Source organism: Lolium perenne, chromosome 5 (assembly GCF_019359855.2).
Source record: "Lolium perenne isolate Kyuss_39 chromosome 5, Kyuss_2.0, whole genome shotgun sequence".
NCBI lineage: Eukaryota > Viridiplantae > Streptophyta > Magnoliopsida > Poales > Poaceae > Lolium > Lolium perenne.
Genome location: NC_067248.2, coordinates 184,883,556 through 184,899,321, shown reverse-complemented (window position 1 = coordinate 184,899,321; position 15,766 = coordinate 184,883,556). Strand labels below are relative to the sequence as shown.

At 43.5% G+C, this 15,766-nt stretch overlaps 1 protein-coding gene across 1 annotated transcript; it reads right to left on the bottom strand.

Annotated features, from left to right (window-relative positions):
• Nucleotides 1–12,070: 12,070 nt before the first annotated feature.
• LOC127301199 (serine/threonine-protein kinase BLUS1) lies at nt 12,071–13,945 on the bottom strand. The gene has a single exon (XM_051331423.2). The coding sequence runs from the start codon at nt 13,796–13,798 to the stop codon at nt 12,254–12,256; it is 1,545 nt and encodes a 514-aa protein (XP_051187383.1). The 5' UTR covers nt 13,799–13,945; the 3' UTR covers nt 12,071–12,253.
• Nucleotides 13,946–15,766: the final 1,821 nt, after the last annotated feature.

The window sequence follows — 15,766 nt, the reverse complement described above, 5'->3', positions numbered from 1 at the left end:
CTTTAGCAAATTATGTTGTTAATCATAGAGTAGCATCGCCTTATCATCATCCAACTAGTGTTCAAGTTAAACTAAGTAATATGGAAATTAAAATAATATTGGAAAAGACAGTTAATAGAGCTAGGTTTGATTTGCCAACCAAAATTAATGATGCATTATATGGGCTTATAGAACTACTTTTAAAAATCCTATGGGTATGTCTCCATATAATATGGTGTACGGTAAGGCTTGTCATCTTCCTGTAGAAATAGAGCATAAGGCTAGATGAGTGTTAAGCAACTCAACTTCGACTTCAAAAATGCTGGAGAGAAAAGAATCCTAGATTTAACTTGTTAGATGAATGGAGAAATGAAGCATATTAGAGTGCTAGGTTGTTTTAAAAAAGTAAAGATTTGGCATGATAAGAGAATTAAAAGAAAGGAGTTTAAAGTAGCTGATTAAGTATTATTGTTCAAATATCGTTTCAAGTTTTCTGCAGGGAAGCTAGCATCAAAATGGCAAGGTCCATTCGTGGTAAAAGAAGTATACCGCTCCGGATCCATCCACCTCCATGGAGACATCAAAGGTAAGCCGCATGTAGTTAATGGACAAAGTCTTAAGCACTATATTGCAGGTCAAAAATTCATGGGAAATGTAGATGTGTTGAATCTCCAAAGTCCAGAAGCCTTCATAGCGAAGAATTATCCCCTGACATAATCCCAAAACCAATAAAAGGTAACTTTGCGGCATGTAACCTCTCTGAATGTCATGATATTCTTGAAAAATCATTATTTTGGAAATATAAATTGTATAGCAAAAAGATTTGGACAAAACAAAGTCCCAAAGTGGGAAACAGGCTCGGTGGTGCGGGTCCACCTGCAGGCCGCGCCACCCCCTCTTTCCGCCTTCCGCGTTGTTTCGCCTCCGTTTTGACTCCAACTCTTCGTCTTACCCTAAAAATTGTTAATATATACCTATCTACGTCAATATAATCTCGCACCGAGTCTTTTCGAGGCGAGTATTATTTTTCGTCCCTGTCTTTTAGAACTCTCTTGCAAAAACCTCGACCTTCAAGGGATTCCTACCAATGCTTTTCCCAACAAGATGATTAAGAATATCAGAGGATCAAACCCCAAACCAATATGGAAGAAGAGTAAAAGGAAGGACTTCTTCAATCAAGAGGACTACGAGCCATCTGAAGAGGAGGAAGATGAATCTGGAGAGGATGAAGAAGAAGAGGAGGATCCCGAGTACATCACCAACATTGAGAACAAAGGGAAGCTTCTCCCATATACTATCCCTCTCGCTGTGGTGAGGGTGGTAGAACCTCCAAAGAAGATGATGCTAACTACACAAATGAGTACTAGTGGAAGACTTCCTAGAAACTTTCTTGCCTCTAGAAATCCAGTTGCTAATCTTAATCGCATGGAATACATGTGCGTTCCCACCAAAGATCTTATAGGGGAGTGGGATACTAATATACCCAAGGAGGAAAGAAGTTGTAGCTCGGAGTGTAAACTTAGCAAGGAGAAAGCTGGGAAAAACTCTGCGAAGACATGACCAAGAGCACCATGCAGTTCAAGAAGGCTTACAACCTCATGATGTGAATTCTCAAGGACATTCAGGCTCATTGTCATCCCAAGGAACCCGAGGAGGAAAAGAAGAAGTGGAAGATCTACACAACAACTTAATCTTGGGGAGTTCCACTTAGTCTTTTATGCCTTTTAGTTTATCATATTGCATCTAGTCATGGTTTTTAGTTTGGGTGTGCTTTTACCTTTTGTCTATCAATTATCTTAGCATTTGCAAAGTTCTTAGAGCATTATCTTATATCTCTAGTCAAGTGATTTTTAAATAAATAAGAAGTATGGTGTCATCCATGGTTCTCTTATTTGGATATTTATGGATAATACCCATGCGAGTGAATGCATCATATCTAGAAGGTTTAGTTACATCTTACCTTGAAATAGATTAATTTGAGTATGTTGTACAAGCATAGAATTAATCTCAATACACAGAGAAAGAAAGAAAGAGGAAGAGAAAAGGAAAGAAAGAAAGAGAAAATGAAAGAAAGAAAGAAAGAGAAAAGGAAAAAAACCCTTTTGGTGGCCAAATAATTTGGAGTTTGTGGTTGAGATGTGTTTTTGTAGGATAAAAAGTTAGGAAGAGATGATAACAAGGGGGCATGGGATACTCCTGTTTTACTTAGTGATCGATGAGTAAACTAAATGTTATGAATATTTCAATACATATGCTCTAAGAATGGAACGATTCGGAAAGCCATGGAAAGTGAAAAGTCAAAGGTTGAATAAAGCATATTACATGATTTAAAGATCCATAAATAAGGTTTATACCGGTCACTAGAAACAAGACTGTCAACTGATACAATATAAATGGTGAAAGTGTTCGATTGAAGATGAACTTTATGCTATCTTTATTCTCTTTTGTTAACTGGTTATCCTATGAGAGTTTATCTCTTATATAAGCTAAGTACTAATTCAAAGAATAGTATAGTGGATACCGTGGAAGAAAGCACAAGCAAAGATGGTTCAACTGTACAACATATAATGGTTATTCTTATTCAAATGTAAGTTGTGGTTCTAGAACTTCTATGTATGTTTCTATCATTTGCATGGTTGTTAGTCTATGAATCTTCTATGGTAAGCATAAGTTGATGCGTATTTATTTTATTAAACATAAGCTCATTGATGCATGATATAATTTATTCGCTTATTTGGTTGAGGACAAGCAAAAGTTGAAGCTTGGGGGAGTTGACAATAAATTTTATATCATCATATTAGCAACATGCAGGACTAGTTACTATTATTATTTGCATTATTTTAACATTATTTATGTATTTTTAGATGATTTCCGAGACTTTCATACAAAGTACCTTTCATAGGTATTTAATTTCTGGGAGACATAGCCCGTGAATGCTCAGTTTAGGTGCGGGGGTTTTCCTGACCCCGGTAAAAACTTTACAATTTCCGCATATTTACAGGATTTGATCCGCACCCTTTTTTCGCAAGAACTTAAAACTAGCGGTTATTTTACAGTTTTCTCGAGTTTACAGGATCTACTAGAATTACTCTAACAACAAGAAAAATGAAAATAAAATACCATAAAGTTATTCTAAACCATTTAGAATATATACCTACATCTATGTGCTGGTACTACAAAGGTAAAAAATGCCCCAAGAGTCGTTGACCCTCTCGGGGAAGTGTACCTTGGGGGCCATATATGGGCCTTGATTATTCACACAAACTCGACATCGAGATGGTAAATGAAAAGGAAGTCATGCTAGTGCGTAGGGATGAATGTAAATGGAAGTGTAGGTTTTGTAAAGAGTTGTTCACTATAATTCCAATGTGGACAGACGGTACCAACAAAACTCGACAATACATATACTATATGAGATATACTGTTCGAGAGAACTTGCTTCATTCCAAAAAAAAATGTTGATGTACTATGTTTGTCCTAAGTCTGAACGAGGTTCTAGGAAAATGTGTGCACATGTAATTTCTCTAGATATGCAAGAAAGTAATTTCTTTGTTAATTTAAGGCTTGACAGGAAAGTAAATTCTCTAGATATGCAAATAGATAAATACTCCTAAGATGGACACTAAGATGTATTTACGAAGTTCCTTACTTTTGAGGGAAAGTACATCTTCGTTGAGGGGGTGTGGCAACACAAACTCCACCAATACCACAAAGCCTCTCCTTATTCTCCACTGGCCAAGCCATAAAGGCTAGTCCATGCTCCACTAAGCGATGTCTTTAAAGTTGACGACAAAAACCTTGAGAAATAAGATTGGGTGTATGCTGATGTTGATGATGATAATGATGATGCATCATCAGATGCAATATGAAGTTGATGCTTCTGGCGATGAAGAAGATAAGTTGACGATCATAGAATAATTCCCCACCCCGGCGGGGAGGTTCTAGGTCAGGGAACAAGAAGAACAAGGTCATGCAATGGATGCAGGGTTATGTGATGCTTGAGGTTGACTACTTTGCAGACAATCCAATAGTTACACCTAAAGAATTTTGGCAACTCTTCATGATGAACAAAGAGTTGTTCATGCTGATTGTGATGTGTGTAAGAGAGTATGATGACTACTTTTTCTTAAAAAAGTTTGCAATTTAAGAGAGTATGCTTGGAAGCATTGCCTGCATGCATTGGGGTGGAAGAATTGTCCATTTGCTTGGCAGTGGGTGTAAAAATGCCATAGTGGAGAGTGCAAAGTAGTTTTTGAAGCCGTCACAGTTATGACATGTGAATTTGGCATACTTTCTTTAGCATGGTGGGATCTCACAATGATATCAACGTGCTGCATCACTCCCTAGTGTTTGTTGAAGGCCATGTTTTAGAGGTCAACTATGACATCAACGGACACGCATACACCAAAGGGTATTATCTAGCCAATGGCATCTACCTAAAATGGTTGACATTTGTCAAGACAATCCGTGACCCTTTCACGAAGAAGAAATCTTGGTTTGCCAAGCGACATGAGAGTTGTAAGAAGGATATCGAGCAGGCATTTGGTGTGCTCCAATCGCGTTTTGCTATCGTTCGGTACCTTGCATTTCAATGGTCAACAAATCAAATGTGGGAGATCAATGAATGATTGTGTGATCATACACAACATGATCATCGAGAATGAGCGCACTAATCCAATGCACGATGATCATCTATATGATTGCCAGTGCTCTCTCGTTGAAGTTGATCACCTGGTGCCAGCCGAGTTTGGAGCTTTTCTTGCCATGCATCACAAAATACGCCATGTACTGGTTCATCAACAACTTTAGCATGATCTAGTGGAGCATATGTGGGCGAGAAGAGGAGACGCCGCATGAGTCTTGACCTCTTTGAACTTCTTGGATTTTAATTTATTTTAATGTTGTATGCACTATTCTATTGCTATGTTTGAATTTTGTTGAATATTGTTATTTATTTGGTTGAATAATTTTATTTTGTTGAATTGTTGTTTGCAAATATGGATGATGTTGTGATACAACATGTAAAAACAATAACAAATAGCAAATATTTTGTATTTGGGCCAGCCATTTGGGGCACTATTGTGGGCTGGAATGGCGGCTGCTTCTGCCGGCGTCTACCAAAACGGAGATGCCGACGCTATTGGCTGACAGAGTTCCAGGGCCGATGGCGATGCTCTAATAGTCTGCATTGGTACTTCTGGCGTGCTACATGGAGTACCATTTATCTACACCAATCTTGTTGGATAATTAGGCACAATTTCCATGATTAATTCCAGAATATAAAACATGATGGCAACAACTAGTAACATGTGAAACTCAAACATACTAGATGCATTAATCAACATGAGTAGCAGCAGCGCAAACGGTAAAGCATCCATCGCTAAACAGATCGAGATATGTCGCACGTACCGATCTGGTGGAGGTGGTGGTGGAGGTGTAGCAGATGATGTCGCGGCAGTAACGTTATTGATGACAACATTGTTGACGACGGGGACGACGGGTCGAAGTAGACGGCGTTGAAGACGACGGTAGGCTGCACCGCCCGACTTGGACGGAAGGTGACCCGTGATGAAGAGCTTGAGCAGTCGCGCGGAGCGCTTCCCAAAAACCTAATTCGCCCTCTCCCGTACAGGATCGCAAGGACGAGTGGTTCCGGAGACCTGCTCTCCCGTTCACCGATGCACGTCGGCGAGCGGGATGGAGTAGGCTACGATGGCGGCGCAAGCAGAGAGAGGTGGAAACCCTAACTCGTGTATTCAGTATATTTCTGCGGTAGCCGGGCAAGAGATTATATAGGCTCGGGAAACCCTAAGGAAAGTCTCGGCTCGAGGCTCAATCCACTCACCACGAGCGCGGCGCGCGCGTCGTGACGTGACGTGTCGTGTCGTGTCGAGTCGAGACGAGCGAGCGAGGAGGAGGAGGAGCGCGCACGTGTAGCACTCCTATTCTCACTCACTTACTAGTGGTGGAACAACCCACCTTATAAGGTGGTCTAACTTCCTCCCAACTTTCCATGTGGGACTAAACTTCCCACCTCTTGCCACTCCCTAGTGAGCTGCCACCAACTTGGGCTTAAACTCACAAGGCTTCCACTATGTGGGCTTTGAGATTTATAGGAAAATCTGAAATCTAGTATGGGCCACTAAGTGTAGGCCCAATATTTCAACAATCCCCCACCAGATCTCAAATCCCCATTTAGAGATTTACCAATACTAGCTGCTTGTTTATATACTAGTGTTTCAGCGGAGACTGTTAAGTTGAACTTCCGCCTAGAACCTTAAGCTACATCCATTCACACTTGAACAATGGACTAAGCCTTGAATTGCAAGTTTTGCGTGAACAGGGTTTCACTCAAAGTCATGACCAGTACATGGCTACCAGTAGCCTACCCCGCGGGTGAAGCATATGCGTCATATTTCGTGGTCTCTTCATGAGTTTACTAGAGATCACCCAAAATCTCATAGATTGCGACGTTTAACAATCGGACTCATATAGGTGTGTTATTTCAAGAATGCTCCGTAGGACAGCATCTTTGCTAATATAGCCAACATAAACACATTAAGGCTTGTTGCCAACCTGCCTTACAACAATTGAGAGTTGTGCATCTTCACATAGAGAGGGTTACATAATACTCTCCTCAATTAAACCACTAGTTTGTTCTTCCCAGGTCCTAATTCACGGGATCTCCGATCACAAAGGTTGGGTTACCACTATGGTGTAACATCAACGGGTCTCAAACCCATCTCCCTCGATGCACTTTCTATCACATTACGTGATAGTCCCTTTGTAAAGGGATCTGCCAGGTTTTTGTCTGTTTGAATATATGTAACAGTATTACTCCGGAGTTTCGCAATTTCCTGACAGACTTCAAACGTCTCTTGACATGTCTTGACGACTTCGCGTTATCCTTAGAATTGTTCACTTTGACAATTACAGTTTGATTGTCACAATTCAAAAGGATTGCCGGAACAGGTTTTTCAACCACAGGCAAGTCCAGCAAGAGCTCACGCAACCATTCTGATTCAACAGTGGTTGTGTCTAAAGCAGTAAGTTCTGCTTCCATAGTTGACCTCGTCAATATGGTTTGCTTGCAAGATCTCCATGATACTGCGCCACCTCCAAAGGTAAATACATACCCACTTGTGGCGTACAGATCAGCTACATCTGAGATCCAATTCGAATCACTATATCCTTCAAGCACAGCTGGGTGCCCTGAATAGTGAATCCCATAACTCATAGTACCACATAGGTAGCGCATGACCTATCAAGTGCATGCCAATGATCAGTACCCGGGTTTGACATGAACCTACTCAACTTGCTAACAGCAAAAGAGAGGTCGGGTCTAGTCGCGCTCGCTGTCGAGGGTACTCCTCGCCAATGCCCTCCGATAGGGGCTTAGGGTTGATGGAATCCTGTAGGCTGACACGAGACATCGGTTATCAGACAAGCGGGGAGAGCGATTTACCCAGGTTCGGGGCCCTCGATGAGGTAAAACCCTTACGTCCTGCCTGTCTGTTCTTTGATTATGAAGACAATGGGTTACAATGGGGTGTCGAATAGTTCGGCTGAGATCTAGTCGAGATTGCTATTGCTAGGGTTACCTAGCTCTAAGCTTTTCCTGGCTAAGATTGCTAAGATTGATCGTGTCCCTCGGCAGCCCCTCTCCTGGCCTTTATATAGGAGGCCAGGTCTCAAGAGGTCTAACCGAATACGACTAGATTTACAGTAGTTTAGATCCAATATTTCCTTGTTTATCCGCTTTCTTGTCTTGCACGTCAAGGAATCTTCTGGTGCGCCGACCTAGTGGCCCATCACGCCTTCAGGTATCTTCATGGGCCTCCAATTAGTCAATACCGGATAGGGTAACGCTGGTTACTCGAAGGGTAATGCCCACGTCACTCGCTAAGTACATGAGTGAGCCAACGATCTGAGAATATCTCAATTGATCTATGGCAATCCTCCGGTTCTTGCGTAGTGTCACACTGGGATCATAAGGTGTTGGAGAAGACTTGCTATCAATATAGCCGAACCGGCTCAAAATCTTCTCAACATAATGGGATTGCGTTAGAGTAATCCCACTCTCGTTCTTAACCAGCTTGATGTTCAGAATCACATCAGCTTCTCCCAGATCTTTCATATCAAAACTCTTTGACAAGAAAAACTTGACCTCGTGTATTACTCTCATGTTTGTACCAAAGATCAGAATATCATCCACATACAAACATAGTATAACACCTTCGCCCCCACCATAGCGATAGTAAACACACTTGTCAGCCTTATTGACAACAAAGCCTACAGAAGTTAAAGTTCTGTCAAACTTCTCATGCCATTGCTTAGGTGCTTGTTTCAGGCCATATAAAGATTTCAGCAACTTGCACACCTTTCTTTCTTCACCTTTTACTACAAACCCATCAGGCTGATCCATATAGATTTCCTCTTCCAACTCTCCATTAAGGAAAGTTGTCTTTATGTCCATTTGATGAACGATAAGACCATAGGAGGCAGCCATGGATAGTAGTACTCGAATGGTGGTAAGTCTAGCGACAGGTGAATATGTGTCGAAGTAATCTTCGCCTTCTCTCTGTGTGTAGCCTTTCGCTACAAGCCGCGCCTTGTACTTTTCAATAGTACCATCAGGTCTTAGCTTCTTCTTGAACACCCATTTGCAGCCCACAGGCTTGCATCCATGGGGTCGTTCTGATAGCTCCCAAGTTCCATTAGAAAGAATCAAGTCCATCTCGTTATGGACAGCTTCTTTCCAGTCATCTGCATCTGGAGATGCATATGCCTCTGCAATGGAGGTGGGAGTATCATCCACAAGGTACACAATGAAATCATCACCAAAGGATTTTTCAATCCTTCGTCTCTTGCTCCGTTTAGGAGCTTCATTGTCATCCTTCTCAGTAACATTCTCATGTGATTGTTCAAAATACTCATTAGATGTACTGGACTCGTGAATTATCTCGGTAGAAATTCTAGCAATGCTATGCATATCTTTCCTAGGAAACATATTCTCAAAAAATGTTGCATCACGAGATTCCATAATAGTATCAACATGCATATCAGGTACCTCGGATTGAACTACTAAAAATCTATATCCTACACTCCGAGGAGCATAACCTAGAAAGATACAATCCACTGTCTTTGGTCCAAGTTTGCGCTTCTTAGTAATTGGAATATTGACTTTCGCCAAACGTCCCCATGTGCGCAAATACGAAAGTGATGGTTTTCTCCCAGCCCACTCCTCGTAAGGGGTTTTATCTTTATTCTTGTTAGGAACTCTATTCAGGACATGACATGAAGTCAACAAAGCCTTCCCCCACCATGCCTTTGATAAACCAGCAGTGGCTAACATGGAATTCACCAAGTCAGTCAGCGTGCGGTTTTTCCTCTCGGCAACCCCGTTTGATTGGGGTGAATAGGGAGGCGTCCTCTCATGAATAATGCCATGTTCCTCACAGAATTCATCAAAGATTTTAGGAAAATATTCGCCACCACGATCCGACCTAAGACGCTTGATCTTTCTCTCTAGTTGATTTTCAACTTCGGCCTTATAAATTTTAAAGTAGTCTAAAGCTTCATCTTTAGTTCGCAACAAATAAACATAGCAAAATCTAGTCGCATCATCAATCAATGTCATGAAATATCTCTTTCCACCTTTTGTCAACACACCATTCATCTCGCATAGATCAGAATGTATGAGTTCTAGAGGTGCCAAGTTTCTCTCCTCGGTCGCCTTGTGAGGCTTCCGAGGTTGCTTTGATTGCACACAACTATGGCACTTAGAACCTTTGGCAATGGTGAAATTCGGAATTAAACTTAAACTGGATAGCCGAGACATTAAACCAAAATTAATGTGACATAAACGAGAATGCCAAACACTGGTATCATCACTAACATTGCCACATATATGGTTCACAGACTTATTACTGAAATCGAAGCGAAAAGCGGAACAAGCCTCCGCACTCATAGCCTTTACCAATAAATTGTCCAAACTTGGAAACAACTACTTTATTCGACTCTAAAACAACCTTAAACCCATCTCTTGCATAGAAGGGAGCCGCTAACGAGATTCTTGTTCATAGTAGGGACATGCTGCACGTTCCTCAGCTGCACGATCTTCCCCGAAGTGAACTTCAGATCTACCGTGCCAACACCACGAACAGAAGCATGTGACCCATTCCCCATCAAGACGGAAGAATCCCGGGCGACCTGGTAAGAAATGAACATGGATATGTCAGCACACACATGAACATTAGCACCTGTATCAATCCACCAACATGGAGATTGAAATACCGAAAGAACAGTAAAGAGATTACCGTACCCATCAGCATTGCTAGCGGTCACCGTGTTGACTTGCCTCGCCTTTTTCTTGCGGTCTGCCCTCTCTGGACAGTCCTTAGAAAAGTGGCCAGTCTCTCCACATGTAAAGCAGCTCAGATCTGCTTTGTTTATCATCTTCTTCTTCTTGAAGGTTGTAGTCTTCATAGGCTTATTGAAGGAGGGCTTGTTATTCCCTTTGTTCTTGCTGTAGGGTTTCTTACGCACCATGTTGGCGCTAGGACCGACCCTCTCCTTTCTCAGTATTATCCTTAGCCCGAGCTTTCTCCTCAACATCAAGAGATGCTATCAGATTTTCAACTGATATCTCCTGTCTCTTGTGTTTGAGAGTTGTGGCAAAGTTCCTCCATGAAGGGGGCAACTTAGCGATGATGCATCCAGCCACAAACTTGTCAGGTAAGGCACACTTAAGGAGTTCAAGCTCTTTCACAATACACTGTATCTCATGAGCTTGTTCGACTACAGAACGGTTGTTAACCATCCTGATGTCATGGAAGCTCTCCATGATGTACAGTTCACTGCCTGCATCGGTTGCACCGAACTTAGCATTCAGTGCATCCCAGAGCTCTTTACCATCTGTTATGTGCATGTACACATCACACAGACGATCAGCAAGAATACTTAGAACGCATCCGACGAAGAGATTATTGTTTTTCTTGAACTTGTTCTGATCTTGGTCAGATATAGTTCCTTCAGGTAAACCATCAGTAACTTCGAACACTTTCAGATGAGTAAGCCAGAGCATGGCCTTATACTGCCACCTCTTAAAGTGCACACCGGTAAACTTATCCGGCCTCAGTGCATCAGAAAAACCAGCCATTGTTAACTCAGGAAATTGCCTACAATTAGGTTTTTGGATTGTTGGATAATTAGGCACAATTTCCATGATTAATTCCAGAATATAAAACATGATGGCAGCAACTAGTAACATGTGAAACTCAAACATACTAGATGCATTAATCAACATGAGTAGCAGCAGCGCAAACGGTAAAGCATCCATCGCTAAACAGATCGAGATATGCCGCACGTACCGATCTGGTGGAGGTGGCGGTGGAGGTGTAGCAGATGATGTCGCGGCAGTAACGTTGTTGATGACAACGTTGTTGACGACGGGGACGACGGGTCGAAGTAGACGGTAGGCAGCACCGCCCGACTTGGACGGAAGGCGACCCGTGATGAAGAGCTTGAGCAGTCGCGCGGAGCGCTTCCCAAAAACATAATTCGCCCTCTCCCGTACAGGATCGCAAGGACGAGTGATTCCGGAGACCTGCTCTCCCGTTCACCGATGCACGTCGGCGAGCGGGATGGAGTAGGCTACGATGGCGGCGCAAGCAGAGAGAGGTGAAAACCCTAACTCGTGTATTCAGTATATTTCTGGCTCGAGGCTCAATCCACTCACCACGAGCGCGTCGGGACGTGTCGTGTCCTGTCGTGTCGTGCGAGCGAGGAGGAGGAGGAGCGCGCGCGTGTAGCACTCCTATTCTCACTCACTTACTAGTGGTGGAACAACCCACCTTATAAGGTGGTCTAACTTCCTCCCAACTTTCCATGTGGGACTAAACTTCCCACCTCTTGCCACTCCCTAGTGAGCTGCCACCAACTTGGGCTCAAACTCACAAGGCTTTCACTATGTGAGCTTTGAGATTTATAGGAAAATCTGAAATCTAGTATGGACCACTAAGTGTAGACCCAATATTTCAACAAATCTAAATATAGAGACATACTCCCTCTGTTTTTAAAATGTAAAATGTTTTAGGTACTTATAAAGTAGATTAGATACAATATAAAGTGAGTGAACCTACATACTAAAAATAGACTAGATACAAATTAAATTGGGTGAACCAAAGAGAGTACATCCCCAAACGAAATGGATGACTGCACGTTATATGCCGGTCACGCAAAATGTCCAGCTTGCCGATTGTCCCTATTATTATCAGGTAGCCTTCTCGTGCAGAAGCTCCTCCAGGTGGGCATTCCTGGTGATTTCCTCCTCCACCTCCAAGGTCAGCTCTTCCACCCTCTCCTCGAGCTGCCGCACGTACGCGAGTAGCATCTTCTCCCTCGCCGTCGTGTCGCGGCAGCAATTGCCGTCGAGGTGATAGCAGCTACCCTCCAGTTCCTGCGCCAGCATCCTTTTCTGCAGCTCGAGGCTCCCCAAGATAGTCATCAGATGTGGCACCACCACACCTTTCACGCCAAACCCCTCCTCGTTTTCTTGATCATCACATTCACTTTGCGGCATGCCCTTGTCTTCATCCTCTCCGGCGCCGCCTTCGCAAGTTGGCTCGAGCACGGGATATTCGTCATCAACCAGATGGAACCGCCGTGCTGCCGTGCCGGTCAGATCGAGCTCCTCGAAGCTCTCCACATCTTCCTTTGCGCTGAAGTTCCAGCCACTCATGCGGCGGTTCTTGACGATGCTCGCCTGGCCGTGGCACGGCGACACGCACCGCGCGCCCCCTGCGGTACAGCCGCAGAAGCTCGTGACGTCCTGCAGGCACCGCTCCTCGATGCTCGGCACGCCGCTGAGCACGGTGCGGACGAGGTAGTCCTTGGAGCGGCAGCCCTTGAAGAAGGGGTGCCGGAGCAGCTTCTCCGCCGACGGCCGCTTGGCCGGCTCCTGGCAGAGGCAGGAGGACACCATGTCCTTGAACGCCTTGGAGAACTTCTTCTTCTTCGAGTTCTCCGCGTCCTCCAGCCTGACGCGGCTCGTGACCCTCAGCAGCATGGACTTGGACGGCGGCAGGTGGGAGAGCGGCGGCCGCCCGTGCGCGAGCTCGAGGGCCGTGATGCCGAACGACCAGATGTCCGCCTTGATGCCGTAGCCGACGTGCGAGTGGATGACCTCCGGCGCCATCCAGTACGGCGTTCCTGCCATCTCGCTGAAGTAGGAGGATGAGCCGAGCACAACCTGCGGGGCGTGGGTCAGGGGCCCTGACAGCGAGGATGCCGCCGCCGGCGGGGTCTCGTAGATGGACGCGGACACGCCGAAGTCGGCGAGCTTCACGGAGCCGTCGGAGTCCACCAGCACGTTCCCGGCCTTGATGTCGCGGTGGATCCGGCCCTGCTCGTGGAGGTAGCACAGCGCACGGAGGGTCTCCTTGAGCACCACCGCGATGCACGGCTCCGGGAGCCCGTCGGGGAACCCGTGGGCCAGGATGGAGTGCAGAGAGCCGGCGGCCATGAACGGCATGACCACCCACAGGTGGCTGCCGACCGTGAAGGAGCAGTGCGCTCGCAGGACGTTGGCGTGAGACAGCAGCGCCATCGCCTTGGCCTCACGCCACACGTCCTCGAGGTTGGCGCGGGAGCGTTCCAGGTCGATGGCCTTGATGGCCACCGGCACCGACCCTAGCGGCAGGCATGCGGCCTTGTACACCACGGCGCTCACGCCGCTGCCGATCTTGCAGAGAAGCCGGTAGGACTCCGGGTTGAGCGGGTACTTGGATTGACCGCCAGCACCCGCGTCATCTGCCATTTCTGTGGGAGGCAGGCCGGAGCTCACAAAATGAATGTAACGTAGCAAACACTAGAGATGTCCGCAGTGAAAGACCACTGCTTGAGCTAATCAAAGCGGCCTAATTGGGGTGTGCACAAGAGATGTCCGTGATCGCTTGTGGTCAGAGCTCAGGACGAAGATTGAGGTGAGAAGTAATAAGCCGTGGTCCACTCTTAGCACTGCATGTGAAGTAGGAAAAGATGATCTCAAAGATGAAAGGAGAGTGCTCACACGGCCTTGCGTGGTGCTGTCGTGAATAGATGGATGCGGCAAAGAGACGGGTTTCTCGTGAACCCTCTCATTTTACAAGTTACTTTTCTGTTTGAAGGGGAAGACGAACTAAGGCCCTTAATTCATGAAAAGTGATTATACACAGTACAAACGTAGACACTCACATAGACGCGCATACACTCACCCCTATGAACGTACACACGCACACCCTACTCCTATGAGCACCTTCAGAAGACTGAGCTAGCGGATTGGATCTTGAAATTGACGAAATCACCACAGACGCCTCGCTATCGACGTGAAAGTCGCCTCCCACTAAATGAATATTTCGCATTTATGAGACACAACTCTGATGGGCTGGGTACAACCTCTTACCTAGGTGATGTATCATCAAATTTCAGTTACACCCTATGCATGTTGTAACTCATGGATGGTACGAGGAAACAAAACCAACGGTTTGGGACATACTTTTCAATTTCAACACATAATGTAATTAATGACTAGCGCAAATTACTCCCTCCTATACCAATGAGTAAAGCTTATATTTTTCTTAAAAATCAAGCTAAATAATGTTTGATCAAACTTTAAGAAACAATGATCAACAACTATGATACTATATAGACATCATATAAAAATATATTCCATGATGTATCTAACGATATTGGTTTTCTATTGTATATTATGATATATTTGTTCTATAAAAACTTGGTCAAACTTTGCATACTTTGAAAACGACTTACTCATTGGAACGGTGGTTGTGCAAATAAAAAAATCAACCATACGAGTGTATTTTTCTTAGTTGCAACACATGCAAATTTTGAAATCTCAGTTGGCTAGAATCGAAGCACGCACGACGCAATTCAACAACCTACGTGTCGACTCCAAATAAAGATAATTCCGAGTTGACTCAAAAGTAGCAAAATTTTAATTCATTTATATTTTTCATACAGAAGGCTATAAGACAGAGGCTGACTTCAAATTATATTAATATAGCCAAAATGGCTAAACCAAGTCGAATATAACACATATACACCTGCATAGTGAGTTTCATTACATGGTCCAATTGAGACCCAACAAACATACAATGGCAATACTAGTGCACCGAGAGAGAGGAAAAAGACCGTTGCATATCTTTTGCATGTCTTTATGGTACTTCACCTTTCTCATCTCAGTCATTTCAGAACTATCGAACTAAAATAAGTATACTTTGTACTAAAATTTTATATTTTTAGAAATACTTTTTTTCTTTCCATAGTATTAACAAGTATATAATTCATATTATTTATAAGACATAATAAACAACATATGAACCTTTTGCTAAATCTTATTTGTACTGCTATTTATTACATAGTTGTTTTTAAAATCATATATCTTCAAATAAGTTTGCCTTGTGCAAAATTTAAATTATTGTTTTAGAAAAAATTCCTCTTGAATTATTATTTTAACAATTGTTAGGACAAGGCACATAGTCTTATACGTATTCATGGTAAAGTTATCTTAAAGTAGGATCAAACAAATATCTTTATAAAGGTTTCTAGTATATGACAATGTAACTACGGAGTACATTTATTTAAACATCAAAACAACTTTCTCACTTTCTTTGGAAAGATTTCTATGTGTATCCAAGGTTTAAAATAACAGACTATTTCTTTGCGAATAGCGTGCTATAGCATATTTTGACAGCCCACGTTAAATTTTAGTAATTTTGCTTGCTATGAT